Source organism: Cololabis saira, chromosome 23 (genome assembly GCF_033807715.1).
Source record: "Cololabis saira isolate AMF1-May2022 chromosome 23, fColSai1.1, whole genome shotgun sequence".
NCBI classification, from domain to species: domain Eukaryota; kingdom Metazoa; phylum Chordata; class Actinopteri; order Beloniformes; family Belonidae; genus Cololabis; species Cololabis saira.
In genome coordinates, this window is record NC_084609.1 from 11,742,316 (window position 1) to 11,770,254 (window position 27,939).

The following is a 27,939-nucleotide window of genomic DNA, read 5'->3' on the forward strand; positions in this document are numbered from 1 at the left end:
AAAAAGTTGAATTTACATATAACTTTTAAAACTTTTTAAAAACTTTTAAAAGCATGTTCGTTTTTTAGTTTTTATTGAGACATAGATACAAACAAGGCACATAAACGTCATATCAGAATTACAAACTTTTGCCTTGGGTTGAGCAACATCAGTATTATAAAAATATACACTGAGAATCTAATTATTATACAACATTAAAATAAAAAAAAAACTCAAGGGCCATTTCATATTAAATCATATCCTTTCAAGTAAAGAAAATAGTTTAAGGGCTTTCTTTTCTTTAACAAGACTCAAGGACTTACTCAAGAGCTTTAGCTCCTTTCTCCAATGGGTATTAAAATATCTACATTTGTGCATGAAGAATTTCCCAATAACACCAAATTATTAAGGACAAAGTCCAAATTCTTGTCTTCAGCAAAAACACCAAATATAACTGTCTTCACTGTTAAATGTAACTCAATGTCCTTGGACTGTAGCAGCTCTGCATCTCACTCCAGCAATATTGCACTGAATCACAATGAAAGAAAATATGTTTTTAAAACCATGTTATTTGCGCCAGTGTGACGGAAGTGAACTGTATAACTTTATTTTTTAATGAACAGGAGTTTCCCGATGGCTGATGTTCCCTGCACCAGAGGAATGAAGAGAAGGTTGGCCGTGCAGGTGGAGACTGCAGAGCCCCTCTCCAAGTCCCCCAGGTCCCAGCACACCTCTCTCCTCATCCTGGAGGTCCCGGCTGTGTTGAACACCAGCTCCCCGGTGTGGGACGCCATCTGGTCCAAGCAGGCGGACCTCACCTGGTCCGTCAGTCCCTACAGCGTCAGCGTCCATCTGACCCCTACGGACGCCGGACAAAAGAGCAGCACGACCTCGGGGAACGCAGAGAGCACCACCGACGTGGCACAGACCTCAGAGTTCTCCTGTGGCATCTGCAGCAACCTGCGGTCACAGATTCAGAGTTGGGGTATGTCCCAGGACACCTCCTATGTCCTGCTCTCCCCTCAAAACAGCAAGACGCTGACCTGTTCTTGCCTTGAGCAAGAAATGCCTCCAGATCCCACCTCAGCGTCCTCCCTCATGGTCTCCCTGCCTCTTGCCTTCCTTCAACCCCAGCTGTACATGAATACCAGCATGGAGATCCCGTCCACCAGCCTGTCACCTATGCCCCCCCCCAGCGAGCTGCAGGTCACCCCCTCGGGGTACCGCACAAAGAGCTCCTCATCCATCCACATCTGTGACAAATTCCTTTTGGGCTTTTGTAACTCGGGAATAAATTGTCGGATGCACCACACCCCGTACCCGTTCCACTGGCAGCTGTGGTCCATATCCCTCCACCAGTGGGTCGACGTGCCCCTCCACTCTCAGGTCCACCTGGAAAGGATGTACTGCGACCCAGACAAAGAGTTTGTTTACCTAAACGACGGGTAAGAGTCATTCTTCTTCTTTGTCATCTTCGTTTTGTTACTCCTTTCACATGCAAAAAGATGGACTGTTTTAAACTTTCTTTTAGCCGAGTGCGTTTCGCTCTCGACTTTGAAACAATGGAGTTGAATGACCTTAACTACTACGACTCGATTAGACGCCTGGACAACTCAGACTGTGAACGCAGGAATCCTTTCTTCCCTAGCAAATGGAAAATCTACTGGTGGAATGACACCAAGTATGAAGAGTACAAAAAGGTGATCCACGTCCAATTTTGCACACTTAGGGCCTGATTTACTAAGATCCTAAATAAAGAGTACTAAATTGCGTGTGCACTGAAAAAGTTTGCACGTGCTGTTGTTGTGTGTTTTGCGGGTGATCAACTAAGATTGCTTGCGCAATTGATAACAGGTGCAAACCTCAGTATTTAAATGAGGTGTTGCGTGTCTTAGGGTTTGCGCCATGGAGAGTCTGGATGGAAAGCAGGATAGTCGCAAGCGCAAAATGAAATTTGACAAGTTGGAGTTAGAGATATTAGTGGAAGAGGCAAATAAACACATTCATGAACTACAGCAAAGAAATGTAAACATTACCAAAAGAAACGCAATATCGGAGAAAATCTGCGATAGAATAAATGCAGTTGGTAAGACAAAAAGAACGGCAGATGAGGTTAAAAGAAGGTGGCAAGATATAAGGCGAAGAACTAAAGAAAAAGTGGCCTTTAATAAAACTTGTGCAACCATTTTTAAAATAGCATGCAGCAGAATAAAGACTCTCTCTCTGCGTATTCTTTGATTTTGGCGATGTCGCCTCCTTGCCACAATAACAGCAGCCATCGGTGCGTAATGCTGGGCAGATTAGCACCTTCCTTTCGAACGTATTAAATACAGACGCAATCACAATCCCCGCAATAACTTTCAGGCTTGGTAAATCTCATTGCGTGTGGTAAATTACCCTATTTGCATTTTCCCCTCCCAGTATTTAGCGATTTCTGGCGGGTACGCCCCATATTGATTATTCATCAGGGCAAAAGTACTAAATGAACAGCGTGTGCTATTTTGTGCATTTGAGAGGCGCAGTCCTCTTTGCACGCTGTTAGTAGATCAGCTGGCACTTTGGTTTGCGGGTGATGTCAAGTTTGCACACGTTTTTACACACGCAAACCTTTAGTAAATCAGGCCCTTACTGCCACTTTTCCCTCCTTTCATTTGTAAAGTTATCGTCAGCTCCTGCATGAACTTCATGCTCTGGTTTACAGAATCAGTCTGACATGCTGCTGAAGAAGATGAGTGACAAGGAGCCATCGTGTTCCTTCTATATCGACGAGCAGGAGTACACTGTGGACTTCACCACCATGACCCAGACCAACGTCAGCACCAACTTCAAGAGAGATGTTACCTGCAGACCCGTGTACCGCTCGCCTCGCTCCATGCAGCATCACCTGAAGTTGGTGTCCTCAGTCCCTGTTTTTATTTCTGTGTGAAGTTTGTTCTTCTTGCAAAGTAAGTAGAAGAAGCGCGTTGAATAAATGAATAACAGAAATACCTGCAGAACAGTGGCTGTAGAGGGAAAAAGGACAAACTATGGGAAAGTCGAGTCATAATAAAGGAAAATGCCCAGTTGCATTCTGGGAGGTTCCCCAACTGTTTTGGGACTCTAGCCACACATTTTAAGGAAGGTTTTGACTTTTTTTTTTAGGAGGAAGAAAATGTGCACTAATTTGTTAGCAGTAACGACACAACTGCGGATGGGAAATACGCCAGTCCGATGTCTGTGGTGTAACTTCACCGTTTCTCATATTTTCTCTCCTATCAGTCATTAATTCCTGTCTTTTTCTTCTGCATTTCACACTTTAGGACAGGAATCCCGCTGGATTATTACCTACCTGAATGTGATCCTAGATGGTCCAACTTCAGCGTGGATCCTCTGGAGGAGTTCAGCTCCTGGTACCCTCCGGTGTGGCTTCGTCAGAGCCCAGAGCGGGAGTTCTGCCTCGTGGACGTTCCGTTAGGATCACGGGTTTACCGGATAGTCCAAGACCTCTTCCACGAGGGCCTGCCTGAGACCAAGATGGACGTAGTCAACATCCAGCAGGTCCAGAACCGGTTCCACTGGGATAAGTACCAAAGGTTCATTTCATTTTATTCTTTATTTCATTCAATAATAAAACAAACAATTCAATACAAATACAAATACAAATGTTCATAAATTGTGAATGAAAAGGGAGCAGAAAAAAGATTATCTAATCTGCCCCTTTTTCCAAGAAATATATTCACAAATGACATAAATTACAAATAAAAAAAAAAAAACTAAGTAAATAATAAAATAAAATTACCGCCGTCTATGGGTATGTCAATCAAACTTAACTAACATACTTCATTATATTTACTTAACATACAGGCTTTAATTGTTTTTTGGAAGGTAATGTTTGATTTGGATTCTTTGTTTTCTTTATTCAGATTGTTCCATAAACTGATTCCTTTAACAGAAACACAACGTTCCATCAATTTTGTCCTGCATCTTGGTTTTTTAAAAATCTTTGTTCCTTTTGTTATACTTGCTTTCTCTTTTTTCAAATCTTTTCTGAATGTTGATTTTAAAGTTTTTTTTATGAGCTTTAAACATAATTTGCAGAATACTATAATCTACTAATTCATGAAATTTCAACAATTTTAACTGAAGGAATATTGGATTTGTTGGATCTCTATATCGTTTTCTACTGATTATTCTTATGGCTCTTTTTTGCAGAATGAAAATGTATTGAAGTTAGCCCTGCTGCTTCTTGGTGACACTTATTGGCCGGGTTTCCCAGATCCAACCTCTCTTAAGGATTTAAGAGAGGTTCAAAGAAGGTTTGAACTAAGAGAGAATCCTAAGATACGGGTGTTTCCCAGATGACTTCTTAACACCGTCCTTTAGTTTCGCTCTTTCAGACGCTCTTTGGAGCAGCTGTACGGTTCTGAAACCAAATGAATCGATGCCAGGCAAATCGATCACCGATCACTATCAGCGCATTTTCACACGCAGCACTGCTGCCTAACGCACTAATTCACTGCTGCCTGTGCGTTATAATGAAAAATTAAGATGATAAATATAATTCAATGACCCTTTTTCATCCAAACGGTGTGTTACTCCGTTATTTCTGGCTACAGTGAGGCTTTTTTTCCCCACACACGGAGACCGGGAGTAAACGGGCTGGGCGTGTGTGTGCGTTCAAAAACATGAGCCAAGAGAAGGCGAGTTTCGCAAATCGCAACGTGGAATTACAGCAAACCCTGGTTTTTCGCAGGGGTTATGTTCCAAAAAGAACCCGTGATAAGTGAAATTCTTTTTACAATTCTAGAGGGCTTCAGATTGCAGATATCATCCCCGCCTCGCACGTATTCCTCCTCTTCTGAATGATGCTGCGCTGTATACAGCGCGAGTCGGCAGGTGGGTTTTTTCAAGAGAAGAAAATAGTTATGGGTCGTTGTCTTCGCTCTTTTTTCTTCTGGGCAAAAAGATTCTTTAATATAAACCGACACCATTGATTATATTTGAGACTGTATGAACGATTCATCAAAGGATCTCGTTCTTCAGCTGCTGCTTCCCTGTCATCACATAGGTGCGCTCGGGCTCGGGCTCGGGCACGGCGCAGGTGTCCCGGTCTGACAGCCCGGTCCGACAGCACGTCCAGGGGACTGAAGTGCTGACGCACGAATGCGTTCATATAAACAGTTCTGCTTCGCGCACGGTGACGCGGTTGATTTGCAGCGAGAACATGCTGTATAGCAGCCAAATTATCAAATAAATGATATTCATGATGATCATTTTATTTGTGCGCATAAAGCATATACAGGAACACACTTGTTATTCCTTATTTTTCTTTTTTTCCCCCTTTGCTGTCACCAATAAATGCTAAACAATATAAATCTAAAGTATAAAATAAATCAAAATTTGTGCGGGGTGCATTGTTTTAATATCTCATTGCTTGGTGTAATATTGATTTGCCTGACGCGGCTGGATCTGTGAGTCTTTGTTCACTAAGATGGTTGGAAAGACTGGGTCAGCAGCATCTTTCATTTCCTTCTTAATGAAAGAGATACTTAAGCTAAGAGCAACTCTGGGAAACGCGATTTTCTTTCACAGGCTCCTTAAGAAGGTTTGAAAGAAGTCTTTCGCTGTTAAGAACTACTTAACTGATCTGGGAAACCCGGCCATTACCTGTTAACTGACCACTTTGTAACAACCGTACCCGTGTTTCCATCGCAGGCAGAAAGCACACATGCAGCACAAGCACACGCAGCGGGCCAACTCCCAGAAGACCCTGGAGAGGCATCTTTTCCACGGGACCACCATGGAGGCCGTGGAGAGCATCTGCCGCCACAACTTTGACCCCCGATTGGCCGGCGTCAACGGAAACTCCCACGGCTTCGGCTCTTACTTCGCCACCACCGCCTGCACCTCCCACTACTACACGGACCGGCCGGCGGACGACGAGAACCGCCACATGTTCCTGGCCAAAGTCCTGGTGGGAAAGGTGAGCTTGGGCAGGCAGCATTACCGCCGACCACCGCCGATCAGCTGTAACATTCAGCCCCCCGTCTTCTACGACGCCTGCGCCGACAGCAAGGAGAAGCCCAGCCTATTTGTGGTCTTCGACAGCTGCCAGTGCTACCCGTACTACCTCATCAGCTACAGAGAGCTGCCTATCGATATTAAAATTCAGCATGTTCAGGGAGTGCAGACGAGCGTGAAGCAGGCGAGTTAGTCGCTCCAAGTTCAGCAATTCATGATGTTCAGTTGATAGTGAAAACGAGTAAATGTTCAGCTTGTTCACATTAAGTTACAACTTTATGGATTATGTGCAATGAAGTTCCACATTTGTAGTAAGAAGAAGAAGAAAATGCATTTGAAACTGTTTCTGAAGATGATTTTATTTTGGTTATTTCAAGTTTTACACTCAACAGAAGTGATCTCCTTAGTTTTCCCTCTTACGTGTGTTCAGAATCAAATTTGTTTCTTCACATAAATAATGTTTTCACTGAACTTATTCACATCAGCCAAAAAAAGTACAAAAGATTGATCATTTTATTGGTTCACTTCAGGCTCCTGATTGTACTGAAACGTTCCTCTCAGTAAAAAGCGCATATTCAAAAATATTCATGTCTATAAATCTTTTTTTTTGTTATTCTTCGAAATTAGATTGCACACTTCATCATAGTAGAGTACAAAATGACAACTGGATTTTATTAGCAAACACTCATTTTTGAAAAATTTGTAACAGAATTCAATCTTTACACCTAACCAGGTGTTGGTAGTTTGTACAGGGCGACTGTAACAGATCGAATGTTCTTATTTTAGCAGGAAAATCCAACTTTAGATGGGAGGTAAGCTAAATCAGTCCCTGAAAATCATCTCCAGCTGAATACCCTGCCGAGCACTTAAAACCACCGCTCTGTAGCAGCAGCAGTCGTGAAATCGTTAAAATATAGTTACTGTAAGATTTGATATATTCACATGTGACAGAAACGTACGTTACACTGAACTGACAACATAAAGGACATTTAATGATGACAGATCCGTGTAGTCGTGATACTGCCCATCACTGATACACAACGCTTCCCTTTTTAATAAAATTATTAAAACAAAAAAAAGGAACTAATCAGAAGAAATGCAGTATTAGCAGTTAAAGAGAAATGCTCTTACTCCTCAGTTATGAATGCAGAAAAGAGAAAACAGATTTTAAAGTTCATTTTCATCTGGTCATAATATCACAAACGCTCTCTAGTGTTTTAATCTTTAACTTCCATCCCTTTATTTAAAAGTTTTATGTCTTAAATGACATGATATATTTTCTGCCATTTAGACACTGGCAGAACTTATATTCTTTTACATACAGTATGTGTTTTTATCTATTAAAAATGTGCAAGTCTGCATATATTCTTTCATTTACATGAGAAGAGAAAAATAGAAGAAAAAAAACATCTGCCTCTGAGAATTTCACACAGGGACAAATAAGAGATATAAGAATGAGCTGTGACGTGTATAAAGTGTAGCTATAATTGGAGAAAAGCATGAAAATGTAGTGAAACTGAACCTGGTGGAAAACAGAAACATTTTAAAAAAAAGCTTTAGTTAATCCAGCAGATGGCGCCACAGGAAAAATACTTTAACACAAAATGGTTTATGCTTCAAGCTATATAGAATCCAAATCCAGAGCGAATTAAAATGTAAAAGGCAACAGAAAATCTGATTTTAATACACTTAAACAAGGTCATAAATATGCCAGGAAAACCTTTTGCACTTGGTGTCTACTGAGACCGCACACCCCCGGCTCTGATGGATTATGAGTTTTGCTTTTCCCTTTGAACCTTTCCGCTTGAATGCATTAAACGTGTACGGCACACAGGTGGGGAAAATGCATACTGGAACCCTGTAAGACTGCATGAGGAGGAGAAAAAGGGCCATGCAGGAACCGAGAGAGCTGAGATTTACAAGCAGCTCCTGCTTCTACTCGCAGGCCAACTTGCTGTCGAAGCTCGACAGGCCGATGGCGAAAGCTTGCAGAGCGCACATGGGGTAGTTGTAGTCCAGGGTGAAGATGTCTTCGGCCACTCGGCCAAACTGCATGACGATGTAGTCGGCTGGAGGAACCACAACTCTGGTCAGCCGATGGTTTGTTTTCCAACAATGTGATTTAAATCTAAAAAAAAAAAAAAACTACTTACGGTCATTGTCGTGAACGATCTGGAAGTTTTTCACCGACGCTTGTGTCACACGTCCGTGGAAATTTAGCACATAGGACTGGGTATCGTCATTCCACACGGGGGCCTTGTTGTGCAACTCGATGAGGTTTTCCAGCGAGTGATTCTGCCACCTGCTCAGGAGGCTCTCTTGTTCCTGCCACACAAACATCCAGGTTTAAACCCCTCTATCACCCCCTGAAACAATCAGGCCTGATGGCCTTTACACTAGGAATGGGCGATATTTTACCGTTCACGATAAACCGTCAAAATTCCCCACGATAAGAATTTGTCATCTCGCGGTAAAAACGATAAATTCCTGATGATGATGTTTTTGTGTAAAGCTGATTTATGGTTCTGTGTTAAATCCACGCACAACGTACGTGAAGGAAGGAAGGAAGGAAGGAAGGAAGGAAGGGAGAAAAGAGGAAGGGAAGAAGGAAGGAGAGAGCAGGAGGAAGGAAGAGAAAAAGGAAGGAAATAAGGAAGGAAGGAAGGAAAGGGGAGAAGGAAGGGAGAAAAGAGGAAGGGAAGAAGGAAGGAAATGAGCAAGAAAGAAAGAAAGAAAGAAAGAAAGAAAGAAAGAAAGAAAGAAAGAAAGAAAGAAAGAAAGAAAGAAAGAAAGAAAGAAAGAAAGAAAGAAAGAAAGAAAGAAAGAAAGAAAGAAAGAAAGAAAGAAAGAAAGAAAGAAAGAAAGAAAGAAAGAAAGAAAGAAAGAAAGAAAGAAAGAAAGAAAGAAAGAAAGAAAGAAAGAAAGAAAAATTCCCATTGATGACGTTTAGTAGTATTTAGTATTCTTTTAGAGCAGTGTTTTAGGGGCTCCAAAGACTGAATTTGGTGATAGATTTATAGTTACAAAGGTGGAGTTGAATTGGTATTTTTTTATCGTCATTTTTATCGGGATAAATGCCAGAAATTATCGTGATACATTTTTTAGTCCATACCGCCCATCCCTACTTTACACTAGATTACTAGGATAGACTCACATTTTGAGGCCTGACAGGAACTCGTTCAAAGTTCATGTTCATACCGGGGATGATTACAGTCATTTTGCGTGGACCTTTGAACCCCAGAACGTTGGTTTCCTGTAAACCCCCCCCCCAAAAAAGTATGAGTTTAATTCAAAACAATGAGTGAACACATCCCCATCTCTTGTTCTTCACTCACATAGCAGACGGCGGCCAGCTCCTGCCGGGTGTTGCTTTCTTCCAGCAGCGTCCCCAGGTTTTTGCAGGGATTGGTGCCGTTGTCGTACACAGTGAATTTGGTGCCCACGAGATTGGACCTGCGGGAGTAAAAACCCACCGCTGATGAAATGTGTTCGCCGGTTCACCCAGCTGCTGCTGTGAGTTGGCTTTAACTGCTGGAACGCTGCACATTTGGAGCAAAAGGCGCCACTTGTAACGGCTGAGCATGTGGATTTTATTGTTTTCAGAACAGTACAAAAAAAAAACCCGAAACTGGTTAAAACCACAGACCGTTGAAGTCGATGAATGAGAAACACATACTGCCCTCTGTGAACTCAAAGTTAAAAAGGGTTTTAAATATGGAACATTTACAACGAGACAAATATGACAAAGCATGCATCTCTTTTCCTTCTTTGTGTTAAAATTATAATTGGTTGTTGCCGCCCGCTTTGTTTCTCTAAATCTGGTTCCCTTCTTTGATTGATCAGAAATCAAGCATGTGGATAGACAATATTATACAGGACTGTCTCAGAAAATTTGAATATTGTGATTAAGTTCTTTATTTTCTGTAATGCAATTAAAAAAACATGTCATACATTCTGGATTCATTACAAATCAACTGAAATATTGCAAGCCTTTTATTATTTTAATATTGCTGATTGTGGTTTACAGCTTAAGATTAAGATTCCCAGAATTATCAAATTTTTTGAGATAGGATATTTGAGTTTTCTTAAGCTGTAAGCCATGATCAGCAATATTAAAATAATAAAAGACTTGCAATATTAAAATAATAAAAGGCTTGCAATATTAAAATAATAAAAGGCTTGCAATATTTCAGTTGATTTGTAATGAATACAGAATGTATGACATTTTTGTTTTTGTAATTGCATTACAGAAAATCACAGTATTCTAATTTTCTGAGACAGTCCTGTATATTAGTCAAACATCATTAACATACATGCAAGTGTGTAGTGTTGCCAGGTTGGTGCAATTTTCACCCTTTTTTTGGCCACTGTGGTGCTTCTAGGTCACCAACACTGGCAACTGTTCTGTCTGTTGTGGAAACAAGTGTCTAATACCTATGCATCAACACATTCTCACCACTAGATACATTTAAATAAGACTAAAATAATATAAAAGCACTCAAAAATAAAGACTTGGCAGTACGGCTCTGGATAGTGAATTATTCATCTTTGCATGCAAAAGAGTCAGATGTACGTCTCAAGTTTCAACGCAGGAGTGACACAGATTTGCCAGAACAGCAGTTTGACTAAAACAGAGCTGAATTTTATTTAGATAAAATAAAATGCAGTTCTCAACACAACATATTTGCGGCTGTGTCAGACAGCTAAACCCAAACTTCACACCCACAGTACTGGTCGGAACTGAACAGAGTGGTTTCATGATGAAATTATTATTCCATCACAGTGTCTAGTAATCATTTTTATCATTTATTCTTACACATTTAGACAGTTTAGTTGGTTAAAATGTCTTTTTGAGTTGTTTTGGCTGCATTTTTTGCATAGTCAGAAAACCACTGGCTTTAACTTATGTCACAAGTTAAGACTTGGCAGGCCACATGTGGCAGGCCGCAAAGCAGTAACACTGCAATAAACTCTTAGATGAAACATTTACTGAACAAGTGGGAAGCAAAATCTTTGCCCAACTCAATCTTTTTAGATCCTGAACAGCGAACAGGCTTTAAGGGTACAGCTCTTGACTGGTTCAAGTCACATTTAAGCAACCTACGGTTTTGGGGTTTTTGTGCATATTGTTAAGTTTTCTACTTCTGTGACCTCCTTCTGTTAAGGGGTCCACTTTGGGTCCACGGCTGTTTTCATTGTATACGATCCTCTTGGGGTAAATCTTTAAAATAAAAACTAAAAAAAACATAAGAAACTCTCAAGGTGAAGTGAAGAACTGGAGGGAACTAAATGTTCTTTTTCCTCGGAGCCGGTAAAACAGAAATCAAAATAACAGAGGAGCATGATTTCACCTCAGTTTACCGATGAAGCTCTCTCCCTCCCGCGACAGATCAGTGGCGTCTACGGAAATAAGGTAGTTGGATGTTTTACTCTTCTTCCTCTTTCGCCCTGCCAGCAAAAACACCTAGGAAAAAAAAGGTAATAAAACAAAAATATAGTTTTTCAGTTTGATGATGGCAACAAAGAGCACTTAACTTCCCTTACAAAAATCATTCACGATAATTCACAAGACTTTAGGGCTCAGAGCTCACCCTCTTGCCATCCTCCCTCTCCATGTGCATGAAGTATGTGGGGTAGAGGCCACGGTCCATGCCCTTCTTGTCCCGGGTGATTCGACATTTAACAGTGACACCTCGAGGTGCAGGACGCAGAACAAACTCCTCCGGATTAGCTGCGTCTGCAAACAAGCCTTCCATCGAGGGGGATCCAGGAATGATCGATTCCTAGGTGGAATAAACACAGTCAAGAGTTTTGTTTTTAAAGACACTCTTTTTTTCATTTTTAGGGTAGGTAGAGTTACTGAGCTACTCACCGACACGTCCTTCCCGCTGGCCGCCGAGGCCGGCCTGTCGGTGTGAGAGGACCCGGACCGTGTCCGCTCATCCTCCTCGTCCTCCTCCGCATCGCTGGCTTCATCAAAGTTCATACTTCCACACAGGCCTGGCGAAAGCGAGAAAGAGCTTTAATGATGCACGAGGGTCTTTACTCGGCAGCCCGTTCACAGGAGATGAAAGAAGAGAATGAGCTCAGAGCCTCTGAGATCCACAACAAAGCATCTCAGCTTCTTTTAGACTGTCCCTCGAGTGGATTTAACTGTTTTTTTGTTCATCTTTGAAATATCATAAGAAGGTTCTGAAGCAATTATGCAACACTGCATGTTTTTATGAGAGTTACATCCCAGAGTGATGCAGTCATGTAGAAGTGGAAGCAGACTGCTGGCAGTCTGGACTCCCTGAAACATCTGTCTCGTCATTGATTCATGGATTCAGCAGTCTGATTGTGGCTCTTGGCTGCAGCTCTCAGCCACTTTAACTCACTGTCAGGAGGCAGTGGTGGTCCACAGAAAACAAGACCCAACATAATCCTGGGAATCGACCGTGGTGCTGTCAGGGAAAATGAAAATGCCAGCCAAACAATAAAAGCGCAGAGGGGGGGGTGGATGTTTGGCAGTGAAGTCTGATATAAACTCACCTTGCTTCTGCAGCATCTCATGTAGATCTATCTTGGGCTCCAGCAGAGTCTCTGTGTCTCCGTCCCGCTCTGTCTCTTCAGCAGCGGGGGACTGGGGCTGGGACTGGGGCTGGGACTGGGGCTGGTGGTGAGACTGGGGCGATTGAGACTGGGACACTGACAGGATCTTCATTCCCATATCAGGGGCTTCCGATCCCAGGAATGCTGCTGGTCCATCGATGCCTACAACAGAAAACATACCACTTAAATAAGCTAAGGGCTTCTCATGCGTTGCTCTGCAGGTTCCTTCAGGAGATTAAGCTGTGGATTAAAAGGCTCATAGCAAGACTTGACAACTCAGATGCATAATTATGTTTACAGCTTCAACATATGTAAGTGTGTGCTAAATTTAGACATTTTAACTACTCATTACATCTCAGCAGCCCGTTCACAGAGAGAGGGAACTGATCAGCTCAGACTGAATAAAATCTGTTTCAAATATTTTTATTGAACAAATAATCTTCAATTGCAACAGTTTTAGACATATGATCGTTTTTTTTTTTGTTTTTTTTTTTTACACAAAAATTGAACAATAGATGAAATAAAAATAATAGTAAAAATAATAAAAAAAAATAAAAAAAACACTCACAAAAAAGGGAGCAAAGCACAGTTGGGCTCGATTGTGTGTAAAAGAAAAATAAATTCTACAAATGTCTAAACCGAGCTGCGAGAATAACTCCTGAGGAAACAAAACATGAAAAAATAAAGGGAAAACAAAAAACCGAAAGCCAAGGCACCCATAATACCCACCCATTCTCCCTCCCATATCCACCCACAGACTGCACAGGTCAGTTTCCTTTAAGAAAAGAGATTGACTAAATAAAATCTGGCAGAAAAAACAACGCCCTGGTATGAAATCTTGTTGAATGTCACTGTATGTAGAAAACCACATGTGACCACCAGGGGGCACTGTTATTGAAAGGAACTGCTGCAGCTATGACGCGTTTTCTCACCATCTAAGATGACATCACTGGTGATGTTGAGCTGAGACTCCACCAGAGGGGCCTGCTCCTCGCCGCGCCGTGTCCGGGAGCGACGAGGCCGACCTTCTGTGTTGGGCTGAACCATCAGGGGCTCCTGGCGTTTCCTCCTCTGTTTCTGTTCCAGCAGAGCCCTCTGAGAACACAGACGCCACACGACCTCAGTCCACGCACAAAAAATACCAGCTACACATTTGTAAAAAGCATTGATTGAGAGGCTTAAATTGAATTAAGAGGCTAAATATAGCCTGGGTTTAAAACGTTAACACGTCTTGGACTTCTGTTAACTCGCTAAGACCTAAAACAGGACGGCTGTGCTTGAATTCCTTAACGATGCCAATAAAAATAAAAGCAAAGTCTATTTTTAATTCAAGATGAATGTCTAATTCCTCAAATAGTTTTTATACTTACGTATTGAGTTTCTTCAGGGGACAAATATATCAAGTCCTCGTAGAAAGGTTTAGGTTGCAATAGTTTAATCCACATTTAGAGTTTAGATTATTGGCAGGAAAAGTGAATATTTATCTTGATGTCACAAGAGAAAAAGAGTTTTCAGATACACTTTTTTGTTACTGCTGGAAACAGAAAACATTTAAATATGGTTAGTGTAAAAACCCATGCTGGAGAAGTGGTGCAAACACTGGACAGTTGCAAGAAGTGAGGAAAGTCAAGAGAGAAAAGACAGGACTAGACAAGCAAAGTGAAGATGAAAATCTCACTTAGTATCCTGCAAAACTAACTGAAGTCAGGCTAACTTAATCCCAGCGAGTGTTTTGTCAGGCTACGAGTCAGAAACATTTTTTTTTAAACGCTGCATCGTAACTGTTACTTGAATGTGAAGACCAGTCGGAAGCGGCCTGCAGTCGGTGGAGTGGTTTAAACACCGAGCACCAGAAACTTCACTGTGGCCATGTTGTGTCCTCTACCCTCCGGATCGGCAGTGTGGTCCGAGCAGCCGATGAATTATGCAAGCTCTTTAATTAGTGGGCCAAATGCGCAACAACAACTCCTGTTAAGTGATGCTGCTTAGCGGGCTGGAAGAGAGCAGGAGGCCTCGTCTCATATCTGCCAGGCCGAGGAGCTTTCATAACCCATACGCCCTGCTAATGCTGGGAAAATCTGTTTCACTGCTTTGTAATTCTCCACAACTACAACAACCTCTGTGGCTCCTATCATGATGTGTAAAAACCTGGATCTACAGGATTTTTACATGAGAATGACAAAAAATAAAAGCCAGGACTTGCCTTGACAGATTAAAAAAAAAGAACAATATGATTCAAGCATGAACTGCAAAGAGGAAGCGAGAAAATAAATGAATACAATAAAGAGCATAGAGGAATGAAAAATCTGATTAAAACCTGATTAAGACTCCAGCGGATCCGGAAGGGTTACGTCTTTTTCTGCAGTGGGCTATTTTAACCTACTCCATTGTAATCCTTTTCTTTTGTTGAGACTGAGAACTTGGCATTTACAGATCAGGATGTGACTTCACTGAGGCGTTCACAATCCTTCCTGTGCTAGCCAAAACATGGCAAATGTGCATCAGGTATTTGTTTTAAAGCGGACGCGGGACACCAGTTTTTTGTTCTCGTACATTAGCGCTTTTGCAAACAAGTCGTACTTTTTTGATAAACTGAAAAAAGAGAAGTAATATAACCCTCCCACGTGAGAAATTAAAAAAAAAAATCACCAGCTTCACATCGAGATATTTAAAAAAGAAAAATGAATAAACGCTGTAGAAAGGAAAAATTCAAGAGTACATACCCGCTCCATTGTGATTGTTAAAAGGTCTGGGGAAAGGTTAACTTTCTTCTACAATGTCAACTTGAAAGACTCCATTTCTCAGGAGATCAGATGAAGCTACACTCTCTCTCCTCCTGCTGTGGATGACACTGTCACCTCGCCCTCATTCCTGCTCTGGAGCTCAGTTTGACAGTCGATAAACTAACAACCTCGCCTGCATTGTGTGTTCCTCTGACAGAAAAGGTCCATCTCCCAGCCAAATACCAAGCACCAGTGAGAGAGTGTGTGTGCTCGTGTGTGTGTGTGTCTGTGTGTGTGTGTGCTCATGTATGCGCAGCCTCTGTTGCCAACTGAATGAGCAGTCATTAACGCTCAAGCTGGAGAGAGACGCGGAGCGGGAGAAAGGGGGAATTAGAAAGAGGCTGGGAGGTGTGCTCGGAGTGAGACGGCCACAAAGCCCCTGGTGCTTTTTGCCCGTTTGTAAAGGCGTGGGAAACACGAAACTCGGCATGAGGGCAGCGTAGAATGGATTACAGTGTATTTTAGATTCTAACTCCATATCATAATCAAGATCTGATCCCCTTTGAGCGGAGGAGCATCTGTGTTTGTCGTCATGCGTTACATAAGAACAAGACTCTGCAGCGAGGCCGCTTGGGCTCAGCTGAAAGTGTGCAGGACTGTGGTGCAAACGCACGACCAGGCGCTCCACACCAGGTCCTCTACCTTTGAACTCAAATTAAGAAAGTGGGAGTACAGATTCCACCTTAAATCGATCGGTTTAGGATCAACGTGATTATGGAGGAAACGATAGAACAGATGTGACAGAGGAGGGAGCGTGTCAGTGTAATCTGTGGGTGAACAAAGACGAGCATTAAAATGATACATAAGCAGGCCAGTGAAAATGGGCAAAGTTAAAAAGAAATCTCACCAACACACACTAGTGACAAAAAAGCAGATACTAAAGAAAAGTAAATAAGAGGCATGTTTTTTGTTTTTAAATTGCAAATGAAGTTCAGTTTCCCACCTGTTTTTCCAGCTTTTGTTGCATAAGACTGGCACCGTCATCTTCAAAGCCACTGCAGAAGAAGAGCAGACAACATGAGGAAAGATCCCACACGTTTCTAAAAGCATGCACGCTGAATCTGCAGTTCCTTATCACACCAGTAGGGGGCATCCCTTGTATTATTACAAGACGACTCTTTCCTGGAGTCTAGAAAGAAATGGGATCATTTAAAATATTTGGGGAGCAGAGCTCAAAACCACATCATAACTCAATATATAAAAATGGGTTTTAGAAAGAAATAGCAAGGCGCCAACAGGAAACAGCTGTCAGTCTAAAGAGACACCTTGCTGTTGGGAGCTCCTGCTGATTTACCTTGGGCACTTGGCTCGTGTTGCTAAGTTACGGCGAGAAGAGCGCGGGACGACAGCAGGGGTCACAGGGGGATCTGACTCGGAGGACTGGGTCAACAGTCATGAAATTACCCCCCATAGTGGTCTCTCAGCTCTTTCCCATGAGCATGTTAGATTACCATGAGGTTAAGGAGAGGTGGTAGGAAAAAAGAAAAACTAAATTATACAGGACTGTCTCAGAAAATTAGAATATTGTGATTTTCTGTAATGCAATTACAAAAACAGAAATGTCATACATTCTGGATTCATTACAAATCAACTGAAATATTGCAAGCCTTTTTTTATTTTAATATTGCTGATCATGGCTTACAGTTTAAGAAAACTCAAATACTCTATCTCAAAAAATTAGAATATTCTGGGAATCTTAATCTTAAACTGTAAACCATAATCAGCAATATTAAAATAATAAAAGGCTTGCAATATTTCAGTTGATTTGTAATGAATCCAGAATGTATGACATGTTTGTTTTTTTAATTGCATTACAGAAAATAAAGAACTTTATCACAATATTCTAATTTTCTGAGACAGTCCTGTATAATCATATGGTCATATAATAAGATATATAAAATATTAATCACCATGGTTGGCAATTCAGAAAAGGAAAGGAGAACGCAAATTAATATATTTAAATGGATCACACTTTGGAGAACTGTATAGAAATATCAAGTTATGGACGCATCCTCTCTTTTCATTAACGAGCATTGCTCCAGTATCGTAGCTCCACTTTTCTCTCTCTGTGAAGAACATGAAGAAACCAGTCACACAGCCTGATGTAATAACTCTCTCTTCTCTCTTATCATTTCCCGTTGACTGAATCTTTAAATATCTCATGTCCGCCAGGCTGAAATGACTTTTTTTTAAAGAGATGGATTAAGGCTACGGGATGAGAAATGTGCTAAGCTCTTCAGATATCTCACTCGTTCATCGTGACTCCCCGTTTCCACCTCCTTTACTCTCTCTAATATGCTTTCGACGGCTGCAGATTCAAAGGGAGGACACATTTCACTTTGTCAATCTAAAAGATGAATTCTGAAGGCCCAAAAAAGAAATGCTTGTACAAAGACCATTGTACACTTGCAAAAGTGTCATAATTGTCATTATGGCCTGCAGCCCAAATTGTAAAACAATAAAAGATGCCTCAGTGTTGCTACTGGTGGGTGGGTCTCCTGGGGGGCGATGAGACACCTGAGAACGGAGGTTGGTGATAGAGCTGAGTGCAGGAGAGAGAGAAATGATTGGATGACTTAATTACATGGATGAGAATGTTTATTTGGGTTTGGTAAGGAAAAGAGGAGAGTTATAGACCTGTTCGTGGCCTGAGCAGGGACACCTGAAGCGAGCCATCAGCAAGTAATTACAAGCTTTCATCCAACCATCCATTTTCCCCCGAGCTTCTCAGCTGAGGTTAAAACGAGCATTGATAACTCTGTGTTGTAAGAGCTTGTAGTTCTGGCATATTAGCCAGTACAAAATTGTGATTAATACCACATAACCACATATTTCTTAACCACTTCAAAGCTTCAGGGGTCTCATGTGTAAAAGACAGCAGCTTCAAAGCTGAAAGAGGGCATACTCATTAAATCTAAAAAATCAGTACGCACAGAAATATTCTCATGTATTTTTTATTTATTAAATTTTTTTCAATCTAGCCTGATCCTGCGCACTTTTCCTTCGTAATTGTCAGAAAACAGAAACATCCAAGCACTTATTCCACCTTGGACGTTATAAATACACCCACCTGTCTCTTGAAGACCAATAAACATTCAAAGCTACTGCTGCAAAAAGAGGCTCCACAGAATTTGATTTGGACTGCTGATTAGAGAGCAACGGCGGAGAAAATGTATTATTTGGTGGTTAATCCTCTGGGAGCAGCCAGGCTTGGAGATATACAGGGTTGCCTTAAAATAATTGAGGTGACTGATGTATTATGCTCAGTAAAGTTTAAGTGAGTGGGCTGAGGAAGCAGCGGTCTTCAACCCAAGTCCTTAAAATCTACCGTCATTGCATGTTTTAGATGTTTCCTACATCAACACACTGGATTCTAATGGTCGTCATCAAGGTCTGCACAACTCTGGTAATGACAGAGCTAGGCCTGTGTTGAAAAAATCGATTTTCTGATTCTAAATCGATTCTCATATTATTTCCTAAAAATCAATTTGTATGACTAAAGATCGATTTTTTTTTTTTTTTTTTTAATTAAATTTTTTTATTTTTATTTTTTTTTCCATCATTACATTTTTGCCTGATGAACTTTAATCACAGTAGTCCCAGTAGTTTTGAAAACTCCTGGACTTAATTAACTTTTCTTTAGAGAAAATGCTGGACATTTCAGCTCAAATTTCTAAATATTATATTAGTTCAATGAAGTTCATATTATCTATATTTACTATAGCTTGTTTGGTTTCTCTGTTATCGGACACGGTTTGTCATGAAATACCTGAAAAATGCCGGGTGCTTCATGGCAAGATGTGTGTCTGGTGACAGAATAAATCAGACAAGCTAAAATAATTTGTTTACTGCTTGAACTGTTGCAATTTCTTTCTTTTTTTGCACTTTAAATGGATATTGAAATGCCTATTTGAGTTATTTATTTCTTACTTATTTCACAATAATTATTGTGAAATTATTATTTCACTAGTTATTTTACAGTCATATAATCCAGGAAACACTAACCCAAATCAATATCGAATCGAATCGGATCAGATCGAATCAAATGGTGATAATCGATTCTGAATCTTAAGAATCGGAATCGATACCCAGCTCGAGACAGAGCCACAACAGGAAGTCACATTCAAACATCAGAATAGGATACAAACAAAATGTCATATCTTGTTGGAGACTTCTCGACAACCACTGTCTCTTGAAAAGGCACCATCCTTTAAAAAACCCACAGCTAACTCCGGACACCTTACTGAGTTAATTATACATCATCCACGGGATTGATTACGCAGGATCGTTCACTTTTTCAGTGTGATTTTCCTCACCTGTTTGGGTTTCTGTCCGTTCTTAAGTGGCATGAATGTCCCTGCACTTTGAGAACTTCCCCTAACCTGCCACACCATAATATGTTCAAGTCACATGGTCTACTTGGCTAGTACAAAATAACATTGGCCTTATTGGAAAGGTTTTAGCTTTTTTGATATGAATCTTAATTCTCATAATTAATCACACTAACTGTGCATGTAATTATTTGTGTACCTGTGCTTGGTTCATATGTGATTATCTTTGATTAAAACTGCTTTACCCCTCCATCTGCCCATGATCTTCAGGTTATTCAGAATCAGAAATCGCTTTATTTCGCCAAATGTAGATTGTACACAGGAATGTGACCAGTAACAGTTATGATGTCTGAGAACATTGTTTGTGGCCTGTCATTAGATTGTGTGGTGTGTATGGTTGTTTACCTGGATGTAGAGTTTGAAGAGAAGCTTGCCGAGCTGGAGGGTCTTCAAGGGAAAGAGTGCACAGAGAAGAACAAGGGATATGGAAAGTGAAATGTTTAATTAGTTCAGCAACAAAGTAAACAACAAAACAACACAGGAAATCTGTAGCACATAAATAAAATCCCATCTTACAATATAGCTTTACTGATGAATTTGTAACTAATGCAGTGTAGTAATAGAAGAAAACTAAAGTAAAAGTGTGCAGAAAGACAGCTGTGGACCCACAGTGATGTCAATTACAAGCCCTTTTAGAGTATTACATTAGATATTCATATTGATTGAATGTCCCCTACTACAAATGTTCTTGTAAAATGTGCACAAATACAGACACACATGTAGTAATTACAGGGAGCCTCTTCATAGCTGTAAGTGATCAATGTTTCATTAGTTCGCCACAGCTTGGGTGACAAGGGAAGGTCCCTTACTTGTGTGTCAGACCAAGGTAACCATGGAGATTGGGCCTCAGTCAACAGCACACTTCCACCAGCATTGATTAAAAACCTCCAGCCACATCTCGCGCAAAACAGTAATTGGAAGCCTTGAGCGCTATGATGCAAAGACTTACGTACTGAAAAAGTCATCATCTGATCTGCCAAGGCGTCTTTGTGAGGCCATTTCAAGTTATAAATATTTACTCAGATGGCCTTTGGCCAGAGACCCTTAAGAGGTGAATATTAATTGTACACAATAACATGAATAGATGTAGAAACATTAGAGCTAAAACGGTTTTAACGCTATTAATAATCTAATGTTAATATTGCCCAGCTGAAAACAGCTCAACTATTAAAACTTGCTCAATTTTAAATGAATTTTTCACTATACCATTATGGATTTTTCAGTTTTTTTCATTTTTATCAAAATTTCCACCTATACAATTCAAAAACTCTGGAAGTAGAAAAAGTGAATTAACTGACATTCAAAATTGTAATTTGAAGAAACTAAAATGATGACATGAAATGTATTTGTCAATACCACTTGTGACCACACGGGGGCAGCGTTTTACAATAAAGTCCACATGTAAGTGTAGACTCATACAGAAATGCTCCATCAACATTCAAGGGGTGGGGCTTCTGATGTGCTTTCATTATCATTAAAAAAATCACTTTAATCTTTGTGCATGTGACACAAATTAACCCCGTACTTTTAAACTGTTCCTCCCCCTTGTGCGATTTAATTTGTTATCACTAGCTTTATAACCTCAGTTTGATCGGCTAATGTTTGTGTTTAATCATCAAAAGTTGAAGATAGGTGATTGATGAAGTTTTGGGCAGCAGCAACACACCCTGCACGGAATCCACAATTGAGTTTAGCTACGTTTGATGTCATCTCTATCAATGCAACTGGACGGTGATGCTCAGGACACTTTCACCGCGTACATGTGAGTGCACTATAAATGTGCAACAAAGAGCACATATAGTGGGCCAAAGTGGTATTACAAAACGTGCTGCTCTGTGGACGTGTAGTCCAAAGTGTTATTAGGCAAAGTAAAAGCATAATTTTTGAAAAGTGCCATCTGGAAAGACTTCTTTATATGAACATAACTCTCCTTGGATCTCAAGGCTTTTCTTCAAAACAAAGAAGAAGAGGATCGTGACTTTGAAGAAGATGGACAGAAACATTTAAAGTTGTGGAAAATTTATTGGGACAACTACTATTGCAAAAAAGGCAGCAGATGATCAAAGGCAAAGCCCTTATGTGTGGCATCGATATCTTCCTCTTGGTCTGGTCATATATCCAACAACGTCACATCCAGTGATGCTGGAGACGTGCAGAAGAAAGGGAGCCGTAATGAAGAAGCATCCATTAAACTTTTGCACTAAACTGGAGTAGGGACATATTTGAAAACCCACTTCCTGAGAGCGTAAAAAGGTTCTTGTGACATTTGACAGTTTTTTTCAAGCTGTTTCCATTGCAGGTTTTTCTTTCCGATATTTAGGTGCACAGTTCTAGCAGTAAAGACAACACGACTATTGGTACATCGTGTGAACTGTGTAGTGAATCCATCTGCCCTTTTTCTGAACTTCATATGCCTCTATGGAGCTGGTAACTACATAGAGACTTAAGCCCTGACCGCGTCTCTGGACAGGCCCAGTTGAACCACATGCAAACCAACCCCCACTGGGACTCTGGAGAGCTCAGTGAAGGTGTTTCATGGCAGAATTTTGTGTGAATAATAAGTGTATCACCACCAACCATAAGCGCACGGAGAAAGTAAAGATTTCCCACACTCATCAGCAGCATGCTGTTAATTACATGGCTGCTCCAGTCAACCAGCCAGCAGCACACAGACACAAGGGGAAAAAAAAAAGGTTGGACAGAGTCTAACCATCAACTCTCGTTACAACGAACGGTCACAACCTGATGCCCTGAATAAGTAACGACATGTGTCTAGAATAGAAACATGAGCAGGAAACGGAGCCTCTCCAGCCAGCTGAGCAAAAGGACGGAAGATTAGGCAATTACGAGAAGAAACGTCACTGATCTCGCATTACAATGACACTCAGATCTCTTTCAAACATATAACACTAAAATGCATGAAAAAAATAGAGATATAAAGTACCTGGAGATTTAAAAGGGAAAAGGTCATACTATGCTGACCAACTGCATCTAAAGATAAAAAAAAAACTGTTTTCTCAGAAAACCAATAACTGAAACATGCATGCAGCTACCTGTATGACCAGCGGCTGTAGGTGGGCTGCGACCTCTCAGTTTTCACAGTGTCCATAGATGTAAATGCAGGGATGTTAGTCCGCGTATGTCCTACAGCATCACAAAAATCTTCAGCTCCACTTGTGGTCAAAGCTTCGGTGCAGTCCAACCTGACAGGAAGTCCAACAGGCTCTAATATCTCCACTAAATGTCAGTGAGAAAGAGTGGCTACACTTTGCCCCACCCCTGGGAGAGACAGCTACCCAGCACTGAGACACTGAGGTCGTGAGGCTTGTGCTGTTACCATGACTGCACACTTGAAGCAACGTACAGGATCCAGGAAGGAATAAACCTAAAAGTGACAGTCCTGAATACCAGTGTATTGCACAATTCAGCCAGCAATGGAGAAGAATCTCAATGTTCTATGAATCTCAGCATGATTATTTAAGCAGGACTGACAGCAGGAGTACAGAAGCAAGTTTTGCTAGTCCATTTGTGTTTATATGGAGCCTTTCTTACCCAGTGGATGGAAATAGTTCTAAAAAATATCAGTAACAATAGTTGCTGCCACATATGTTGCTTTATTTTACTGCACATCTACCTTCAAATCAGTTGCAGCAATTACCTCTGACTCATTATGGGGGACTACGTATATGAAAGCACTTACGCAAACACTGTCTGGCATCTCTGTTTTATGCAATAGTGGACATTTACTGGACTTTAAATAGACCAAATCACTTCCAAAAATTAAAGCTCAGTCAGCATTAGTGGATTAGTTTTATACTGGGTGTCTGCATATGAGTCACAGTATCATTAAAAGCACATGCTGTTTCCAAAACTAAAAAAAAGAAAAATCTATACATTCCCCATTCTAAAAGCAGCCTCAATGTGAGAATCGCCATCTAGTTGCTAAGAAACCAGTGGCTTACATTTTTTTATTCAGTGTTTATTTATATTGAGAGAAAAGAAATTATAAAGAAAATGAGGACTATATTGTGCACGTTTGTCCTGAGAGACAACATTAAAGGGTGTATAAGTCAGTTGATAAGTGAGGGAATCATTCCCCAGAGGGAGTAATTACTGAGCTCAAAACAAACGATGGAAATAAGCCGTAAGAGTTGATAATAATATCATTTTCCACGGGGATCTCAAGTAACGCGCTCAAAAATTGTTCAGGCGACATAAGAGAAGCATAAATTTCCATCTACTGAAGCACGACTGAAACGCTGATTCATTAAGGGCATCCAGAAATCGCTGGAATATTTGTAAAAATTGATGTGCAGCCCCAGTTCCAAAAAATGTTGGAGTCCTGTGTAGAATGTAATTAAAATCCCTCGAATTATCTGAAAATCTCATCTTACTCGCGGTTCAACATGGAAAACACATCAATGATGAAAATGAATTGGAAACATTTATCTGCATAGACATAATATCAGCAAATGACTCCAAGAATCCGGAGAAATCTTTGTGAAATCACATTTTGCACAGTGTGTCCCAGGATTTTTGGAAACTGGATTTGTGGTTCTCTCACACTTAACATGGGGGAGGTATATGGAGAAAAATAAATACACAAGATTCTCTCCAAATCTCTAAGCATTTAAGAGAAAAATGTAGCTTAAAGTCCATAGTACAAATATTCAACCACAGGCCACAGGAGAAGACTCATCTTAGCGCATGGGGTGACGAGACAAAACACATCAATGTTCTAGTTTGCACTGCTTAGACATACACAATAAACAACTGCAAATATTTGTCTGAAAGCCAGCAATAAAAACGCAGAAAACTGTTGGCCATCATTACTTATCATCTGATAGCTCTAGTCTGACAAATATAATCCTTATTTTATGGCAGTATGCCTTCGGTTTATGTTAACCACTATGCCTGGGAATTTAAAGTGCCACGAATCACCACAAACCGTCATTATCCTCCCACTTTCAACACCGCACGCATATGAGCAGAATTTGCTACAATACATTGGAGATGCTGTTATGCAAACTGTCACTCCTCCAATGTGTCATCCCAGCATGCCTGCCCTGGCACTTCTAACTGGGAAAAGCTGGCATATTATCTGTTAGTCACCAGCTGATGAGAAAGGGAGAAAATATTTAAAAAGTACATTACTTTCAGGAAAACATTAAGGGAAAAGTCTGCAATTTCTCATTGCTCCTAAAGATAAACTAAAAGTCATTAATTTGTGAGAAATTAGGAAAGAACTACAAGAGGTCAATCCAGCTTTCCAATCTTTTTACAAGTTATTTTAAGTGCAAATTATGAATAAGTCTTTTTTAAACTTTTAGAAAAGCTGCAATGTGTAAAAGCAATATGCAATCCATCTGGTTTTCTGATCAGGAGTGAGCTTGTTGCCGTGTTCACAATATTAAACTGGCACAATATCAAAAGTGTTCTGAAACCACAGACATCTGGAGAAAAACACTCCCGGTAGCTCTGCCAAAACATGCATTTCTTACAGCCTCTTGCAAAAGTTAGTACCCCCTCATTTCGTAATATGGTTGTGTGCGGGCGGACGTGCGTGTATAAACACATGATAAAAATAATCTGACTGTAGTGGGTCTTACTTTCAGCAAAATACAGCCTCAGACGAACAACAATATATCCATTTTTACAGCCTCCCATTTTTTATCTAACAAAACCAAGCCTAAAAAGGAAAAAAAATAAATATGTGATAAATACTAAGTACCCCTTTATGGTTTCCGCAGGATTTAAGAGGGTACGTTGCAGCCAGGTGCAACTAACCATCAGTCCCTGATGAATTGAAAGTATGCAGACCTCTACAAAAGCAGACATTTTAGTAATTAACTGCTGTGGAGCAATCGGGTGTGTTTAAACACAATGGCAAGAGGAAAAAAGACAAGCAGATGTCTTACAGAATCAATTGCTGCTTAAGATCAGTCTGAAAAAGGGTTATAAACCATTCACAAGCAATTTAGAAAGCTACTTTAATAAAGATTATTTACAAGTGAAAGGCATTCAAGGCAGTTGCCAATATTCCCTCTGTGATGAACAGAGACAAAGAAAAAGCTGCAGTGACAAGTTCATCATTAAAGGAGCTGAGACGGTTGTTGTGTTTCTGTGTGCCATTTACATGCACTCCACTGGTGCCAACGAATGAGAGGAGACGACTCTTACTCGAAGCAGACTCTGAGATGAATGACCAATATAACCTGCTCTAATCGTTGGGAGTACCTAACCCATGCCTGTGATGCATTTTGGCCTCATTAAGGTTTCCAAAAATAGTCATTGCAGGGCTGTTTATGATAAAGGTGACCCTGTAACCGACCCTAGAACCCCTTTCATGGAAATAGACATATTGCTGCTAAAGGTACATTTACATATTACTGAATCAAGGGGGTACTTACTATTGCCCGTATCTCTTTTTTTTTTTCTTTTGGTTTGATTTTTGTTAAACAACCCTATGTTCCTCATCTTAAGCTCAGTATTTGACTCAGGTTAAAACTCACTATGATTGACTGATTTACACTATGTTTTCACAAAATTTATATTGGATTATTCATGAATTTAACTTGATCCTAAACACATTAAACGGTCTGCTGGAGCCCATCCCAGCCCATTATAGGAGGAAGGGAGGGGTACACCCTGGACAGGTCACCAGTCCATGGCAGATATATTGGATTAAAGGATACTACTCTGTACAGGACTTTAAGAACCAGTTAACAGACACAACAAAGGTTTATGTAGATCAAAAATAAATCTGGTAAGAATATCCCTGGATTAACAACAATTTCCACCACAAAGGGTAATTTAAAGATCCTTCTATTCATTGTGGCTACATTTAGTAGTGTCAGAGTACATATGTTAAAAATGTAACCAGTTCTTTATTTTGTATTCAGTATAAATCGTAGCCTTATTTATTTACCATCCAGGCATCAGGTGAGGCCTCTTTTTATGGGAATTGATAAAAATCAAATAACCGTACTGGGACTGTAACAGGAAAGGGTGGGGGCTGCTTGGATTTCTATCTTGCTGTAAGAATGAAATGATATCTCTGATCAAATCGTTGAACTCTTATACAGCCGCCTCTTCCATGGCACACACATGAATCCTTTACCCGACACAAGACTTACAAGGATGGTCAAAAAATAATAATACTGTAAGAACTTCTGTGTGTAGGGGAGAGACAAGTCCATGCATCATGACTTAGAATAGATCATTTACAGGAAATTATCGTTTTACTCATTTGGGTGTTTGATGAACAACATCTTTCCTGAATCCTCACACACACACACACACACACACACACACACACACACACACACACACACACACACACACACACACACACACACACACACACACACACACACACACACACACACACACACACACACACACACACACAAGCATGCTCAGACGTGACGAAGATTCACCCCCTTTGCTACTTCTCTGTACTCAAATCTTAACTTGTGAGAGCTTTAGTGAGGTTTTCTGTGCTGCCATTATGACAGACATACGTTTGTGAACTGTAAATAAAAATAAAGTACCAGATTAGTGGAATCTAAACACCAAAAGGCTTTCCATTTGTTTTTTTCATGACAGGAAAAGCTCAAACACAAATTACATAGAAAAAATAGCTACATCTGAAGCCAGGGTCATCTTAAAGAATCAATAAAGCTACAAATACGTATGAACTGTAACTCATCTATGTGAACACCATGAAGCATGAGCACATTTATCAAAGCAAAACACTCCTGTTGATGAAATGTTAGATGTCTAGTTAATGTTTTCCCGACCTTGTTCCCTCGCCAGTCGTGTCTGGAGGCGATTTTTCGAGCTCAACAACCATTGAGTGACCGACACTTGTGATATGAAGTAAAAACAATCCCCAGCATCAGCTGTCATGAGTGTTTTCCTGCCAGATGTGCTCAGTCCCGTTAGGAGCTAACGCTAGCAGCCCGAGCCTCTCCTGCACCCAAATCCTGCTTTTTATAAAAGTTGCAGGCGAGTTTCTCAGCCCAAAAATGTAACCTCACGCTTTCAACACACGATAAAACACAAAAACAGAACAAGGACGGACACGGTGAACAGGTACGGTTGCGGTTTTAATCTCACCTCATGGTGTAGTAACTCATGTTTATCCGCGGTTGCTAGGGAGAGTCCTTCTGCGAGTTGGAGCACTTTTGTCT

General features: G+C 40.6%; 2 protein-coding genes across 5 annotated transcripts; one reads left to right on the plus strand and one right to left on the minus strand.

Moving 5' to 3' along the window:
- The first annotated feature begins 612 nt into the window (after positions 1-612).
- Positions 613-6,324, plus strand: LOC133424581 (protein mono-ADP-ribosyltransferase TIPARP-like). Its single transcript, XM_061715266.1, has 5 exons — positions 613-1,424; positions 1,511-1,679; positions 2,681-2,868; positions 3,279-3,551; positions 5,674-6,324. Exons 1-5 carry the CDS (start codon positions 613-615, stop codon positions 6,170-6,172), a joined length of 1,941 nt encoding a protein of 646 aa, XP_061571250.1. The 3' UTR covers positions 6,173-6,324.
- On the minus strand, positions 6,323-27,938 carry tulp3 (TUB like protein 3). 4 transcript variants are annotated; one of them, XM_061714581.1, is made up of 12 exons: positions 27,866-27,938; positions 20,090-20,131; positions 16,297-16,348; positions 13,503-13,665; positions 12,511-12,732; positions 11,852-11,979; positions 11,571-11,762; positions 11,331-11,443; positions 9,315-9,432; positions 9,134-9,232; positions 8,133-8,304; positions 6,323-8,048 (listed from the first exon to the last, which is right to left on the minus strand). In XM_061714581.1, exons 1-12 carry the CDS (start codon positions 27,883-27,885, stop codon positions 7,915-7,917), a joined length of 1,455 nt encoding a protein of 484 aa, XP_061570565.1. In that variant the 5' UTR covers positions 27,886-27,938; the 3' UTR covers positions 6,323-7,914. The 4 variants fall into 4 exon arrangements, with proteins under 4 accessions (XP_061570565.1, XP_061570564.1, XP_061570566.1 ...); XM_061714580.1 differs by lacking the exon at positions 27,866-27,938 and adding an exon at positions 22,798-22,947; XM_061714582.1 differs by lacking the exons at positions 16,297-16,348; positions 20,090-20,131; positions 27,866-27,938 and adding an exon at positions 15,294-15,557.
- Between the last annotated feature and the right edge of the window lies 1 nt (position 27,939).

Excerpts from the sequence above, each read along its gene's own strand:
- LOC133424581 (XM_061715266.1), top strand. The coding sequence starts at position 613 with ATGGCTGATGTTCCCTGCACCAGAGGAATGAAGAGAAGGTTGGCCGTG. Across the intron at positions 1,425-1,510 it reads TTTGTTTACCTAAACGACGG|CCGAGTGCGTTTCGCTCTCG; the intron begins GTAAGAGTCATT and ends ACTTTCTTTTAG. Across the intron at positions 2,869-3,278 it reads TCCATGCAGCATCACCTGAA|GACAGGAATCCCGCTGGATT; the intron begins GTTGGTGTCCTC and ends TTCACACTTTAG.
- tulp3 (XM_061714580.1), bottom strand. The coding sequence starts at position 22,853 with ATGGACACTGTGAAAACTGAGAGGTCGCAGCCCACCTACAGCCGCTGG. Across the intron at positions 11,980-12,510 it reads TGAGATGCTGCAGAAGCAAG|GCCTGTGTGGAAGTATGAAC; the intron begins GTGAGTTTATAT and ends CGCTTTCGCCAG. Across the intron at positions 8,305-9,133 it reads TTCCTGTCAGGCCTCAAAAT|GAACAAGAGAGCCTCCTGAG; the intron begins GTGAGTCTATCC and ends TTTGTGTGGCAG.